This window comes from Carettochelys insculpta, chromosome 10, assembly GCF_033958435.1.
Source record: "Carettochelys insculpta isolate YL-2023 chromosome 10, ASM3395843v1, whole genome shotgun sequence".
Lineage (NCBI taxonomy): Eukaryota > Metazoa > Chordata > Testudines > Carettochelyidae > Carettochelys > Carettochelys insculpta.
The window spans coordinates 29687557-29703065 of NC_134146.1; the positions used below are offsets into that span (position 1 = coordinate 29687557).

Consider the following 15509-nt stretch of genomic DNA (forward strand, 5'->3'; position numbering starts at 1 on the left):
AATGGTTTGTAGTTTAAATAAAATTTCAGATTCCTGCAAGTATTGAGGCCTTAACAGAAGGCAGGCATTGAGTTTATGGCAATGCCTTTATGATCTCAGAATGTAAATTTAATAACATTTTTATATAATTTTTCCTCAGACATATCCAAACTAAATGAAAGGCTGGCAGAATTCCAGAGAGATAAAGTGTCCCTCCAGAAGGAGGTGAAACATCTGAAGTCGATGTCTGAGGCAGCTGAGCTGAAAAGTCAGCAGCTTCAGACTTCACTCCAACAAGAAAATGAATTACAAAACAGATGTCGGGAATTACAGAAGGAAAAATTAGGTGAGAAAGAGCGTTTTTATGACTTAAGCAAAACACAGTTAAATGAAATGGAATGGAATGGAAAAGGAAAATCAAGCTACTTTCTAATCTTTACTCTTACCCCATAATGTTGTTGTTAGTATCATTGTGCTAGCATTGAAAGGCCCCTATTGGACCCCACTCTATTAGGCATTGTACAAACAGGAAGAAGTTGCCCCTACTGAAAGAGCTTACAGACAAGTTTGAAACAAGATATAAGTGAGTGAAACAAATAAGAGGGTACTGAGAAGAAGGGACGATGGCATCAGTATTAAGATTACATGGTTACATGGACTAGCTGTTGAAAAGCTTGATGGTTCAGAATAATTTGAAAGTATTTTTAAAATAAATGTTACCTGTCATCAACTACCCTAATCATTGTTAGTTGGTTGATTTCTTGTAGGCATTGCTACATTTACTATATTTAATTATTCATTTTCTATGTAAATTTAAATGTAAAGATTACATATAGAACCATATAATTGTGCTGACATAGGGGCTCAGTAGTGTCTGTGTATAGTTATTAATCTTACAGTTTTGTGCACCGCCTCTGTGCCAGTGCTGCACAGGTATATTAGGTCTCCATTATAAGGCCCATAGTAGACTGTAAGAAAATCACTTCTCCCTTTCCAGATTCTAGAAGCTCTTTTTGGAAACTGGTCTTCTGTTTCCTCCATCTTCTTTCCAATTGTGGTGAAAGAGTTTAATTAAAACAAGATTATTTTTGGAAAGATGCTCTAAAAGCCGTCCAGCTTTGGGGCATTCAGTCTTTAAAAATAAATGGTTGCTAATTACTTTTCTATTTTTACAGCTATTAAAGCACTTCCCATTTTAAAGCAAAGCTTGCAGTCTGTTCACAACTCCATCTGGAGATTGATATGTTTAGAACATGTACAGATTGTGCTATTCTATATACAGCTTTGACTCATCCAAACGGCACTGTCATTACAGAGCAGACTACTGCATGCAGAGTCTGTAATTTCAAATCTGAAACAGCAGTTCTTATTGTTAATGCTGTTGAATGAAGTTCATTCCAAAGCCTACAAGAGTGATAGTATTGTAGGATCAAAAAACAGTAGGGTGCAGATGGCTTTCACTGATGTCCCATATGAGTGAGAACAGTTTTTATTTTATTAGGTATTGATAGTACTCTTCTCTTAAAAATCCTGGAGTACAAAAATACTTGAAAGAGTTAACGTTAGTGGGTGAGGGGAATGAGGTGAACTTAAAATGAAACACAAAATCCAGTTCAAGCCTTCTCTTCCAGGTTAGCTGCTGCCAGAATTCCTCTCCCTGTGGACTGTTGACATGCATTACATCCTCTTTATTAGAGAGCCACCCTCTGCATCTGGGTAGAGTAATGCTTGGGTAGAGTAATGTAACAATGAGACAACAGAATATACTTAACACTATCAAGCAGGCTTATCAACTACTATGGACTCGGGTAAATCCTGCCACCTGGTTACTTTGAAATTTTCCCTTTTTTACCTCAGAAGTCTTTGACACGGTCAGTCATTGGATGCTACTGAGTCATCTTAATGATCTAACTGGGTGCAAATAAATGGGTTAAATCTCTCCTCCCAAATGATACTTAAAGAACCGTAATAAACACACACATCTCTACTTCCAGAAACGTCACAAGGTATTCTCTTTCTTCCCTCTTTAATATATACAACAATAGGATGCAGCCTGGATTAAAATGACAGCAATATGCTGACAGTATTTGCTTTACACATTTTTTGCATCAGGAGCAAACATTATCATCGCTTAGCTGTCTGAAGGAAGTGCCTGGAAAAAAGAGAAAAAGCTAACAAATAACTCAGATGAGATGGAGTTAATGTTAATGGTCATGGGAAAAGTTCAAAGGATTAGCCAATATTTTATCTTTACCTGTCCCTAAACCACTCTAAGGCTCTTCTGGCTCCTAACTGCTACTGGAAACGAAGATAGGCTCCTACAAATGCCTCCTTCCATATACATTTGACAAGGTGGTTTTTCTCCTGTTAATGGATGCTGATGTAGCCAAAATGTTCTATGCACCTGTAGTTTCCAGGCTTGACTAGTATTGCAGCATACTAATCATTCATGAATATAAGCACAAACACATCATTCCTATTCTATGGAAGTTACATTAGCGTCCCACTGAATACCTGATTGACTGGATCATCGGGGATCTCATTTTTAAGGATGTCAAAGGGGACTGAATCATCTCAGAGATTTGCTTCCTCTTTTAGATGATGTACAGGGGCAACTGCACTCTTCAAGCAGGGAACTGTTTACAAAACTAGTGAGTCTTCTGGTAGAGACAGTCAGAGCTTTCTTTCTCGCTAGCTACTGACTATCAAGTTCACCAGCATAAAAAAACAGTATGACCCAAACTCAGAATGTAGAACCTTTTTCTCGTCCATAGTTTCCCATGATGACTTCTTTTTTAACAAAAGACATAATGTCATGCCTGGCAGCAGAGAACTAAAAATTGCATTAAATGTGTACAGTTTTTGTAAGGTGGAGACCACAATGATGAATGAGCTATAAATACTTCAAAAGATAGCTTTTTATGTGTTAAATTATGGTTATGCTTGCATTTTGTCTAGATTCTGCATTCTCCACTTTGACTGATGCAGTACTTTAGGATTAATTTAACACTTTGAATGTCAAATACAGTACTGCACACGTTTCTCAAAGAAATTTTATGAGGCTCCTTAGTCTGTGATTGTTATTATTGAACAATGATAGTGCTCTTGTCTAATATCTCAAGTGTCTGCTCATTTTTTCTTGCTGCTCAGTGGCACACTTGGACATATGTGGGGTGGAGTAGGAGGTGCACATATTCAAAAGACAAGAGGGTAAGGAAAAGGAAAGTGAGGCAAGTACACAGAACAGTTTAGAAATCCAACATGTCTAGCTTATTTGAAAATGTACAGAATGAGAAAGCAGTCATGTGAAAGATGAGCTACAAAACAATATCAGCTACAAAACAAATGTGAACTGTTCTTAATGGTGCCGCCAATTTATGGTGCACTACATTTGCTTTATTTCATTGGGCGTTGCTTCCCAACATTTTTGCAAAATCTATGCAGCTCTGTCTTTGGTTCATATGAATGTGCCTATTTTTCCTCTTGAACAAACAGTTACGAAAAATGTAAAGAAAATATTAATGTTTTTTACCCTGTCATCCTTTACAATATGTACCTAGAAAAACCTTTTAACTCAAAATCCCAGGTGTTACAGGATGATTGTTAGGGTTTAGTAGCCTGCTCTGATAACTTTTTAAAAACTTTCGTCAACATCTATCTTTTAATCTAATCTAATCACATTGCTGCTATCATTAAAAATAAGAGGGGAAGAGCTTTATTTCTTTGATCACTAAACCCATGGGCTGTGGTTACACTATTGAGTTTTGCCAACAAAACCCCAGTTTTATCGATAAAACTGGTGGACGAAGCCTAGGTCTTTCAGGATCCCTCTTATTTCCTTCCTTTACTTCCTGCCATTCCTAAAGTGTTATGCAATAATAAGGTGATCTTCCTCTTAGTAAAAAGGTTTGGATGTGGTTGCTTCTGGATGTGAGTGCTGATCCTTCATATTTCCTACTCATAGGGATGTGGAGGCATCCATTGCATGGCTCACAACCCCAGAATCTCAGAAATCTGAACTTTGGCTCCTCTGCATGGTAATACGTTACACAGCTCCCAGACCGTAAGGCTGGCAGAAGTGTTTGTTTTGATTTTCCAGGTTTTGATCACCATCCTGCATACTAAAATGTATTAACTTACCATAAAACACTCTGGTTTTGGGGCCTTTTGTCCAGTCAAAAAGACCTTTACTTTTTTTTTAGTATAAGTGGAGTTAGTAGCACCACCGATAGTTAGGGTTGCCCAACTCTTACCATTGTAATACCTTGTTTTCATTTGCTAATAGGTAGTTCTGCAGTCAGTCATACAATGAGAAACCACTTACCTGTTTTCTGCGGTGAAAATATAGCATTACTTAAGGTTGTTCCTGTCAGAGGATCATCAAATATAAATAAAAGCAGATGACCTGAGGAAGAAGTTGAAATAGGACAAAGGTCTACAAACAAAATAGCGAGAAGAGCCATTTTTTTCAAATTCAGTTTCAAGAGCCACAATGCATCTGAATATGAGACAGTCCTTAATAAATAGTGTCAAACCATACTGTTTGTAACCCCTGTTTTAAGAACAGCATGCACACAGTGATTTGGAATGGAGAGCAAATAAGGACAAGCAAAATGCTGCACCTGGGGACAGGTCTTAAGCAGGAAGGAGCAATGTTTGCATCAGCCCTCCATGTCCCCACCCCACCATCAAGACTCTATACCATTTGGACCACAAACCCACCCCCCACATCTCTAGGCTTTACTTGTCCTCCCCTCACCCATCCCCAGGATTAACCCCTCTCAGGAGGTGATACCACATGGTCAGCTCCATGTGCTGCTGCTGCTCCTCCGTGCCCCCACCTCCTCCTCCTCTTCCCCCTTCTCAGCAGGGCTGCATGGCTTCAGGAGGGGCAGACTCAGCTGCTCCTCCCCCCAGATCTCCTGTGGGTTTAGCACTTCTCCCACCTGTAGCATGGGTGGCTTCCTGCCCTGCCTCCACTGAAACAATGAAACTACATTTAATTGGTTTACTGTTTCAGCAGCAGCAGGTAAGGAAGCTGGAGAGGAGTCAGTGGCGGCAGTGTCTGGAGCACAAATGACTCCTTAAAGAGCTGCATGCAGCTCCAGAACTGCATGTTGCCAACCCCTGAACTAGGGAAAATGATCACTAAGCAAAAGTGTCTTCCAGAGAATAGTGGTAAGATTTGGATTACATCCACTATATGCATTACTCTCTGGAGAGGATAGAAGAATGAAGACATATAATTTAGGAGCTCAGATGACTCTTTGTCTGAATGCTGAAGAACATGCTTTCTCTAAGCCTTTCCTCTCAATTCTTGGTCCAGAGTCTTTCAGAAAGTGAAACATGAGAGGATGTTTATGATTATTACAGCCCCCAACGGTTCCAGCTGGTGTACATTTTCAGTGATGATATAAGCAACCTTAGACGGACCTCTTTATTTGGGAATGAGTTAGGATCTGTTGACCAAGGTTTCCATTTTTAACCTCTATATAATATAATTTAATGGAATGGCATGGCTTTAGAAAGGAAAGCCTTAAAATATTATGGGTACTCTGAAGAAGTTGTGATATGTGATGTAGTGAACTTCCACTGCACTTGAAGAGGAAGTAGGTTAATCCCTACTGGACGTGCTTCTGATGCAGCGCTAGTGTAAAAGAGAGAAGCCCAGCTTAGGTTGAGCTGACTGCTGGGAAGGAAGAATGCTCCATGCTTTTTCCACCTTGGGAGCAGCAGGAATCCCTGAGTGTGGAAGCCAGAGCTCTGGAGACTCAGACTGACATCCAAGTGCCATTGGACATTTGAGAGGGATGAGTCAATATGAACCACACATGCTGAAAAGCAAGGTGATCCCAATGACACTTCAGCTACAGCATCAAAAGATATCTCAGGAAGTGGCTCGGGATGGGAGGAGATGAACAATCTATAGTCAAGTGAGAAGTTGGCGTGTTTTGGTTGGAACCCTTCTGACTTATTGGCAAAACACTCTGCCACTGTTAGGGCCCTGGGCTGGACCCGATAGAGAAGGATTAGCCTTGGGTCCTCCTACTTTGGCCACTAAATCTCCCCCGCAACTAGGTGGAAGCCCATCCACTCTTGCCAGTAGACCTTACTACCCTGTGACTCAGGGCAACTCCAGTGACTCTGGCTGCCAGGCTGTGCTGCCCTGCAAATCAGGGTAAACCCCATTGATTCTGGCCACTAGACATCAGTGCCATGCATACCAGGGTACCTCTGTTGAGTCCAGCAACTAGGACCCAACACGCTGCAAATCAGGTTTACCCTATCCATTTTAGTCCATAGATCACACCACCTCATCACAAGGGACAGCTTGAGGGATGGGATGAACTCACCCTGCAAAGGACAGGGACACCCACCCCATCACAACATGCTAATATGATCCTAATTTTTTTCTTCTACAAGAGTTCATAGATCATAGAGAACATCAATACCAACTATATTTTCATCAAAAATGTAAATTAATGAGTGAGAATAAAGTTTGTCTCTACCCACATCCCAGGGATGAATAGTGGATTAACTACTTACTGTTTGGGAAATTATTTGGCAATTGAAAGAGCCACATAAGTGCTAAGTACAATTACTCCTTTATCTAAGAAGTTTTTCAAAGTGTACTGTTATATTTTCTCTCCTCCTCACTCTCTTTCTTTACTTAAATATGTTATTGAGAAGAGGGGTTTCATTTAAGTTGAAATAGTGGGTTCACTTAAAATTATCTCAGCAGTTAAGCGATTATGAGTAATATCCAACATCTCAGTAATGCCATGCCAGTAGCTGAAAGTCACCATGACTGGCAGTGTGTTAAAGAAGTCTTACTGGAGGCACAGGAACAAACCATCCCACTGTATAGTAAGAGGTAACCAGGTAGGTAACCAGCTTGGCTTAACAGGGAAATCCTTAGTCAGCTTAAACTCAAAAAGGATGCATACAAGAAATGGAAACATGGATAGTTGACTAAGGAGGAGTATAAACATATGGCTGGAGAATGCCAGGCAGTAATAAGGAAAGCAAAAGCACAATTGGAACTGCAGCTGGCAAGGGATGTGAAGAGTAACAAGAAGGGTTTCTACAGGCATATTAACAATAAACAGATTATCAGAGAAGGTGTGGGGCCATTACTGGATGAGGGAGTAACCTAGTGATAGGTGAAGTAGGAAAAGCTGAAGTACTTAATACTTTTTTTGCCTCAGTCTTCACGGACAAAGTCAACTTCCATATGACGGTCCTAGACAATGCAGTATGGGGAGGTGGAGGGCAGCCATCTGTGGGACAGGAATGAGTTCTGAGCTATCTAGAAAAACTAGATGTACAAAATCCATGGGTCTGGATTTAATGCACCCAAGTGTACTGAGGGAATTGGCAGATGTCATTGCTGAATCTTTGGCCATTATCTTTGAAGACTCTTGGAGATTGGGGGAGATACCAGATGACTGGAAAAAGGCAGACATAATGCCTATCTTTAAAAAAGGAAAGAAGGAAAATCCAGGGAACTATAGACCAGTTAGCCTTACCTCAATCCCTGGGAAAATAATGGAGGGGATCCTCAAGGAATCCATTTTGGAGCACTTGGAAGAGGGGTAAGTGATCAAAAGTAGCCAACATGGATTCACCAGGAGCGAGTCCTGCCTGACCAATCTGATTAGCTTCTATGATGATGTAACAGGCTCTGTGGACATGGGGAAGTCAGTGGAAGTAATATACCTTGACTTCAGCAAAGCTTTTGATACGGTCTCCCACAACATTCTTGTCCAAAAATTTAGGAAATATGAATTGGATCCTTGGACTGTAAGATGGATAGAAAGCTGGCTTGACGTTCGGGCCCAATAGGTAGTGGTCAATGGCTCATTATCTGGATGGCGGTCAGTTTCAAATGGAGTGCCATAAGGCTTTGTTCTGGGACCGGTGTTCAACATCTTTATTAATGACCTGGATGAAGGACTGGATTGCACCCTCAGCAAGTTTGCGGATGACACAAACTAGGGGAGAGGTAGATATGTTGGAGGGTAGAGAGAGAATCCAGAGTGACCTGAATAAATTGGAGGACTGGGCCAAAAGAAATCTGATGCGGTTCAACAAGGAGAAGTGTAGGGTCCTGCACCTGGGGAAACTGAAGCATTGTTATAAGCTAGGGACTGACTGGCTCAGCAGCAGTACAACGGAAAGGGACCTAGGGTTACGGTGGATGAAAGGCTGGATATGAGTGATATCCCTTGTAGCCAAGAAGGCTAACAGCATACTAGGCTGCATTAGGAAGAGCATTTTGAGCAGATCTAAAGAAGTAGTTATTCCCCTCTATTCAGCACTGGTGAGGCCGCATTTGGAATACTGTGTCCAGTTTTGGGCCCCCCAGTAAGAAAAGGATATGGATTTGCTGGAGCAGGTTCAGAGGAGGGCAACAAAAATTATTAAGGGGCTGGAGCACAAGACTGATGAGGATAGGCTGAGGGATTTGGGCTTGTTTAGTTTACAGAAGAGAAGACTTAGGGGTGATTTAATAGCAGCCTTCAACTTCCTGAAGTGGAGCTCTAAAGAGGAGGGTGAGAAACTGTTCTCAGTGGTGTCAGATAGCAGAACAAGGAGCAATGGTCTGAAGTTGAAGAGGGAGGGGTGTAGGTTAGATATTAGGAAAAACTACTTCACCAGGAGGGTGGTGAAGCATTGGAATGTGTTGCCTAGAAAGGTGGTGGATTCTCCATCCCTCAAGGTTTTTAAGTCCCAGCTTGACAAGGTCCTATCTGGGATGACTAGCAGGAGGCTAGCCTAGATGACCTCCTGAGGTCCCTTCCAGCCCTGTGATTCTGTGACTGTCACTAGTGTAGCTGACTATTGTACTGTTTGACATAACAAGAGGTTATGCTAGTTTGCCCATGTCAATTTTTTAACTGGAAAGTGAAATAGCTGATAGTCTAAGTTGAAAACATAAGCGCTACACATTATACAGAATTGCATCTTAAAGTTAACATTAATTTTTTTGTAAAATGTAAATAAAGCAGATAAAATGTCATCTGAGTAATGCTGTATAATGCATATATTTTATTTTAAAAATCTGTAACAAAATTTAACAAAGGAATTACATAATATAGCCTGTTATAGTTTTGGCTTTCACAAAGTCCTCTGGCAAGGAGTTCTGGAGGTTGATTTCGTATCGTGTGGAAAAATACTTTTGTTTGTTGTCAACCTGCTGCCTGTTAATTTCATTTGGTGACCCCCTAGTTATTGTGTCATAAGAAGTAGTAAATAACACTTCCTTATTTACTTTCTCTACACCTGTCATGATTTTATAAACCTTCACCACATCTACATTTGCAGTCTCTTTTTCAAGTTAAAAAGTCCCAGTCTTCTTATTCTCGTCTCATATATTCAGGGACTTGCAGTTCATTTACTTCAGGAAGATAAATTTATGATAAAGTCTGGTATTTCTTTGACGCAATCCTGTTTTTTTTCCCAAACAATGTACAAAGCCTCCCTTTGCCTTAAGGACCCACTGCCTGTGAGTTACAGGGGTCAGGGTAGGCAGGGAGCCTGAGTGAGTAATGTGATGGGCTGCTGGCTGGGAGCTGCTCAGATAAGCACCTCCTGTCCAGTGCCTGCCACTAGCACCCACCCCACAACCTTCCGCACCCCCATGCACTCCTACCCCACTTAACTCTATACCTCCCCTGCATTCCTACCCACAAAATCCAAACCCTTTGCACCTCCCCTTATGCACTCCTATCCTCATCCAGACACTACATGTCTATCCCCTACTTGCTATCGCAACCAAAATCCCTTTCCCCACCCTGCCTGCACTCCTGCTCCAGGTCACAATGACCTCTCAGACCCTGCACCCCCTCCTACAGCCCTCCTCCAAGTCAGAGTCCTCAGCTGCACCCATAACTCTTCCCAGGCCCTCCACCTCCTTCTGCACCCAGTCCCTTGTCTCAGGTCAGAACTGCAAAAATTACCGCTCACCCCGCTATACAGCCTTATTTAAGATCACTTGAAGAATAAACCTTTTCCAGTTTGATTCCTTGAATTGTGCCTAAAATCCTCCTAGCTACTAGGAGGCATATAGAAAAGAGGGCATAGAACTTCAAATAAATAATTTATTCTGTTGCTTGGGCAAGTTGGTATGCTATGTGGCAAAGATAAGATGGATAAATAAAACAAAAAAGAAATTCACATGATTTTGGGTTGAACCAGACAGAATTGAAAGTAGTTTAAGATGTGATATCAAGTTATGTATGGTATTCACAGAGCTAAGTGGAAAAGCCAGTTGATTGTTTTAGTTGCCTGCGGCTTATAGCAATCATTATTTTCATTGTTGTATGATATTTTTACTTCATTTGATTACACCATTTATGTATGTATCATTTTCCTTTACCCATCAATTTTTGAGCATGAATTATCACTTGTCTTAGCATCCTCCTTTGTACTTTCCTCAGTTTGACGGCAGGGTAGCATGTCTTTCAACTTCAAGTGAAGCTGTAGTTGTGGAAACCCTGCAAAACCTTCTGCTGCAGAAATTCTGTTAGCTCCAATGAGAGTTTTGAGTACAAAGGACTTTCAAGATCTTACCCTATAATGGAATCTGCATATCTGAGGCAGATTAAGGTTTCCTGGGTCCCTTGGACAGAGCTTCCCTACCCCTTCCTCCCGCAGTTTTCCCTCCCTGACCCTTGTTCTGTCCCTTCTGCCTACAGCCCTACCCATGGCCCTATCCCATTCTGCCATCTTCCACCCTCCACCTCCCTGTTCTGCCCCTGTTCCTTTCATGGTCCTGCCACATTCCTGCTCACCACTGTGGCCGTGTAACCCATTTGCTCCTTCCCCACCCCTCCACTGCAGCCTCAAGACCCTGAATTTACAGTAGAGAATCAGAGCTCCTCTACCCTGAAACTATGGCAGGGAGTGAGAGCTCCTCCTGTCCTGGAGCTAGAGCTGAGTTTTGAGCTCTGGGGCTTCTTACACTGCCCCAGACTTCTGCAGTGGACTAGAGTCAAAGAATGAGGGTGTGTCCCACCCACCTTACATTGTATCATACTTCCGCTGGAGATCAGATTCGGAGCACTGAGGTTTCCCTTTCCTATCCTGCTCTGCCCTGTTCTTCTGCTGTGGTTAGGGAGCTGGGGCTTCTCCTGTCCTGCCCCAGCTGACATTTTTGCTGTGGTCCTGGGGTAAGGCACTGGGAGTTCCCTGGCCCAACCTGCAGCTTCTGCCAGGGCTCTGGGCTTTCACCACCCTGTGGCAGATTTCTGACAATGCACTCCAACTGGCCAGGGTACTGGCTATAGGTACCGGCCATAGGTACCATTGGCCCAATGGATAATCTGTCACTGTTGTATGTATTTATGAACATTCTTAGGTAGTGTTCTTAGTGCTGTGCAATCATGATAAAACATCTTGAAACAAATCAAATTTAAAAAGGCGAAAAAGCTCCCAGTTGTAAGCTTTATACCCTCTCTTTGCCTCTACTCCAACACTATTTTCTTCATCCCCAGTTCCTAGCATGTGAGATTATAACAGTTATTCAAATTCACAATTCTCAGAAACCTTCCAGAATCACAGAAATCTTAAAATGACTAATTGCCAGAAATCAAATGACTGTGAAATGCAGTCCGATTAGCAGCTGCCCTATATGAAGAGAGGTTAAAAGCTCTTTCGTCTCACTCATCTAAAATAATTTGATCCTTACTTAATCTCTATGAAGAAAGCAGACACATAAGAGTAGAATTTGCTGTGGTAAATTTTGGATTGTTGCCATGTGTCTGCCTTACATCTGCTTGGTGTTTAAAGCCAACATTTCCTTTTTTATTATTGTGTAGGCATTCAGGACTATTTACTTGATAATCCAGTGTCATGCTGAATGACAGGAAATTAAAGCTGAGTAATGTAATTTTGGAGAACAGTACAGAAGAATGCACTATTGAGGAATGCTCACTTGGAAAAACTTGAAGTGCAGATGGTCTAATGTACCGTTAATTTACTTCGCTGCAGCTTCCTTTAATTAGAAAATTCATGGGTATGGAATTATGGAAAACATAGGTCACAGTATTAATCATTACCTACTGTACAGTTGCGTAAAACAGATAACACTTTAAAAATGGCCATGAGGAAGTTATGATAGAAAGGACATCTGTCACACAAACACAGTTTTAAAATAAACTAATGTCACAGTCACTGATTTGTATCCCAGACCACCAGGCCTTTTCAGTTTTTCTGTCATACGCTAATATGACTAATTTTGAACAAAAATTTAGCCACTCTGGAATATTTCTTAGTTAAATTAACCCCATCTTAACTACATTATGCAATTGCAAATTTAACAATAAAATTGCCTTCTTTTATCTTTTGGGAATTATAACTTTTGTGTTGTTGCAGTGTTGTCCTAAAGGGTATATCTTTACTGCAATTAGCCTGGATGATTGGCTCCTGGGTTGGCCTAGCTCAGGGGTGAGCAGACATGCTGCAAACCCCTGTTCCAAAAGTGATGTCCTCATTGTTGCTGCACTTCCCTCTGTGTGTCTTGAAGCCTTCTGGGGACTCATTCCACAGTACTGTGTCCACAACAGAGAAGGGGAAGAAAGGCTATTAGAAACCACTGCATGCTAATAAAAGCTGACAGATTTTACTCCTCAGGGGATCTCTGAAATTCAGATTTTCCATTCAAGGCTTTTAGTGATCATTTGTCTATATACATCAACTCATCTTTACTAAAAATATTTCTGAATATCTGCTTACCATCTCTTGATCATGTTTTGTTATTGTGAGCTTTGCTTTGTAAGGATCAGAATAGAAACTGTTTCCAATTTCAAATATTTACTGACATGAGAAGGTTAATACACTGCGCAAATTAATTCAGCAGAGGGGAAGGATAGCTCAGTGGTTTGAGCATCGGCCTGCTAAATCAAGGGTTGTGAGCTCACCCCTTGAGGAGGCCGTTTAGGAATCTGGGGCAAACAGATTTTTTTAAAAAAAAGGGTGGATGGTGCTTGGTCCTGCCAAGAGGGCAGGAGACTGGACTTGATGACCTCCTGGTGTGTATCTCCATGTATTTTATTATTATTCAAGTATTAGAGAGACAAATGAACAGTGCCGCTGGAATTTTGTATGGTGTGGCTTTTTAACATCCATTTCTAATTCAGTGGCAGGCAGACAGACAGACACCCATTGTGAAGATGCTACTACAGTTAATTTATATTCCACCTTCATTATATTGAGCCTGATCTAGACCCAAATGAAGTCAAAGAAAAGACTATATCCTTAAAAAAACTTATTGTTATTTCTGATAGTTTAAGGAGATCTCTCTGTAATATTTTGTTATTCCTTATGATGCACCAACAAAGCTAATATTAAATGTTCCTGCTCTGAGCTTTCAATAGTTAGTTAGTTTTTGAAAGTCAACTTGATAAAAATGAGTAGATGTTTCAGTCACTACCCTTATGCTGTTAGCCAGACAGAAAAAGACGTGTGTATTCTTCTATCAGAACTGATCGTACTGGGATTATTCAATGGTACCTTAATAGCACTTTTTTTTTTTTTTTTGTTAAAAAAGGGATTTTTAAAACTTGACTGAGCAAGTTGGGTTGATCACAGAATGAGTACGAGTCAATGTAATGTAATGTGGCTGTGAAAAAGGCAGATGCCTAGGATTTATTAGATTAGGCATTTGCACTAGAGATTGGTTTTTGGTTGTTGGTTTTAGTCCGAAGGTAGTGGAGGAGAGGTGGCAGCCTGTGATAGACAGGAGGTCAGATTAGATGATATGGTGATCCTTGCTGGTTTTAAAGGTGATGATAACAAGCTGTACTGAAAGGAACCAGATCAGCGTTAGCCAGGAATAGACTAAGTAGCTGACAGGTGTTTCTATCACTTAATTCCTATGAGGGTTTTTTTTTTTTTAACTATAAGGAAGCTATTTTAAACAAGTAAGACATATCAGCTTTCATACTGTCACTGCATTTTAATTAAGGCATTTCTAATGTGAAAGAAGGTAGAATTCACCTTCATACATAAAGAGAATGTGTTGGGCTATCTGGTGGGGAAAGGGAAAAGTCAGATTTCTTAGGCTACATCTACATTACAGTAGAAAGTCAACTTAAGCAAGGCAACTCCAGCTATGTGAATAATAAAACTAAAGTCAAAATAGCTTAAAATAAGTTACTGTAGTCTCTACACTTCAGGGAAGTCAAAGGGAGATACTCTTCCATTGATTTCCCTTTCTTGACTCATCTGGGGCAGAGTAAGAGGGTTGACAGGAGAGCAACCTGAAGTCAGTTTAGCATGTCTTCACTGGACCAAGTAAATTGGCCGCTACTGAATCAATGCCAGTGTCAATCTGGGCAGTTATATAGATGTAGCCTTAGTGAGCCACAGAACATAAGTCAATTTCTAGATATTTTGAAATCAATTTCTTAGTTCATTTATATTTGCTAGAACAGGAATAAAACCAAGTTTTTCTAAATAGGACAATGCAGCACAATGTTGTTATCATTTTTTGTGGGGAAACTGAAGTATATATTTTTATTATTTATCAGCAGTCACAAATCAACAAAAATAGTCATAGAATCTTTCTTGAGGATGGTAGCTACTCGGCACTATTCATTATTGAGGATTACTGAGAGCTTAGTTTATAATTAAAATAAAGTTTTACCATTAAAAACTATCAATGTGCTTATTGCAGAAAAGTCTCAGAGAGGTAGCTGTGTTAGTCAGTATCTTCACAAAACAAAAAAGCAGCCATGTAGCACTTTAAAGTCTAACAATGTAATTTTGTTAGGTGAGTAGTAACAGAGAGGGAGCCATGTTGTTTGAGTCTGTTTTGGTATGGCTATGGTCGGAAAAAGTGAGTCTGTCCCACGAAAGCTCACCTAATAAATTATTTTGTTAGTCTTTAAAGTGCTACTTGACTGCTCTTTTGTTTCAGTTTGTTAGGTGATGAGCTTTTGTGGGACAGACCCACTTCTGTCCCATGAAAGCTCATCACCTAATAAATTATATTGTTAGTCTTTAAAGTGCTACAAGACTGCTTTTTTGTTTTGTTGATGAAAGTATTGATAAGTCAATTAATTTTATTGGGTTACCTGTTTTTTGTTTGTTTTTTGTTCTATAAAGAACAGCTACATGAGTGAGAGGCAGAACACCATATTATAACACACCGTATTATAAAAGTGAATGGAAATAAAAATAGATATGTTTTGTTTTTTCAGATTTATCAAATCAAGTAGAAATAATTGGACTCAAGTTTCAGGAAGCAACAGTTGAAATTGGCCACTACAAAAAACTACTCATGTAAGGTATTTTATTTTATTTTATTTATTTAAGGCCTAGTTTGGCTGTCACTGTGTAATCAAAACTGCACTTCACCAGGGCTGGGTGTACACGAGCCCCTTCCTTTCAGAAGGGACATGTTAATGAGTGGGTTCAAAGATGCTAATGAGGTGCTGCAATGAATATGCAGTGCCTGATTAGCATAATGGCAGCCGCAGCGATTTGCAAGTGTGGCTTCCAATCTGGTGTTAGGAAGAAGGGCT

The 15509-nt window shown here is 40.5% G+C and overlaps 1 protein-coding gene across 1 annotated transcript in view; it reads left to right on the top strand.

The window, feature by feature from the left end:
- LEKR1 (leucine, glutamate and lysine rich 1) overlaps window positions 1-15509 on the top strand; it is a 100121-nt gene that overhangs the window by 56745 nt on the left and 27867 nt on the right. Inside the window, exons 7-8 of the mRNA XM_075004300.1 lie at window positions 140-325; window positions 15186-15267. Coding sequence (XP_074860401.1) covers window positions 140-325; window positions 15186-15267 — 268 coding nt within the window. The remainder of the gene's footprint in view (window positions 1-139; window positions 326-15185; window positions 15268-15509) is intronic.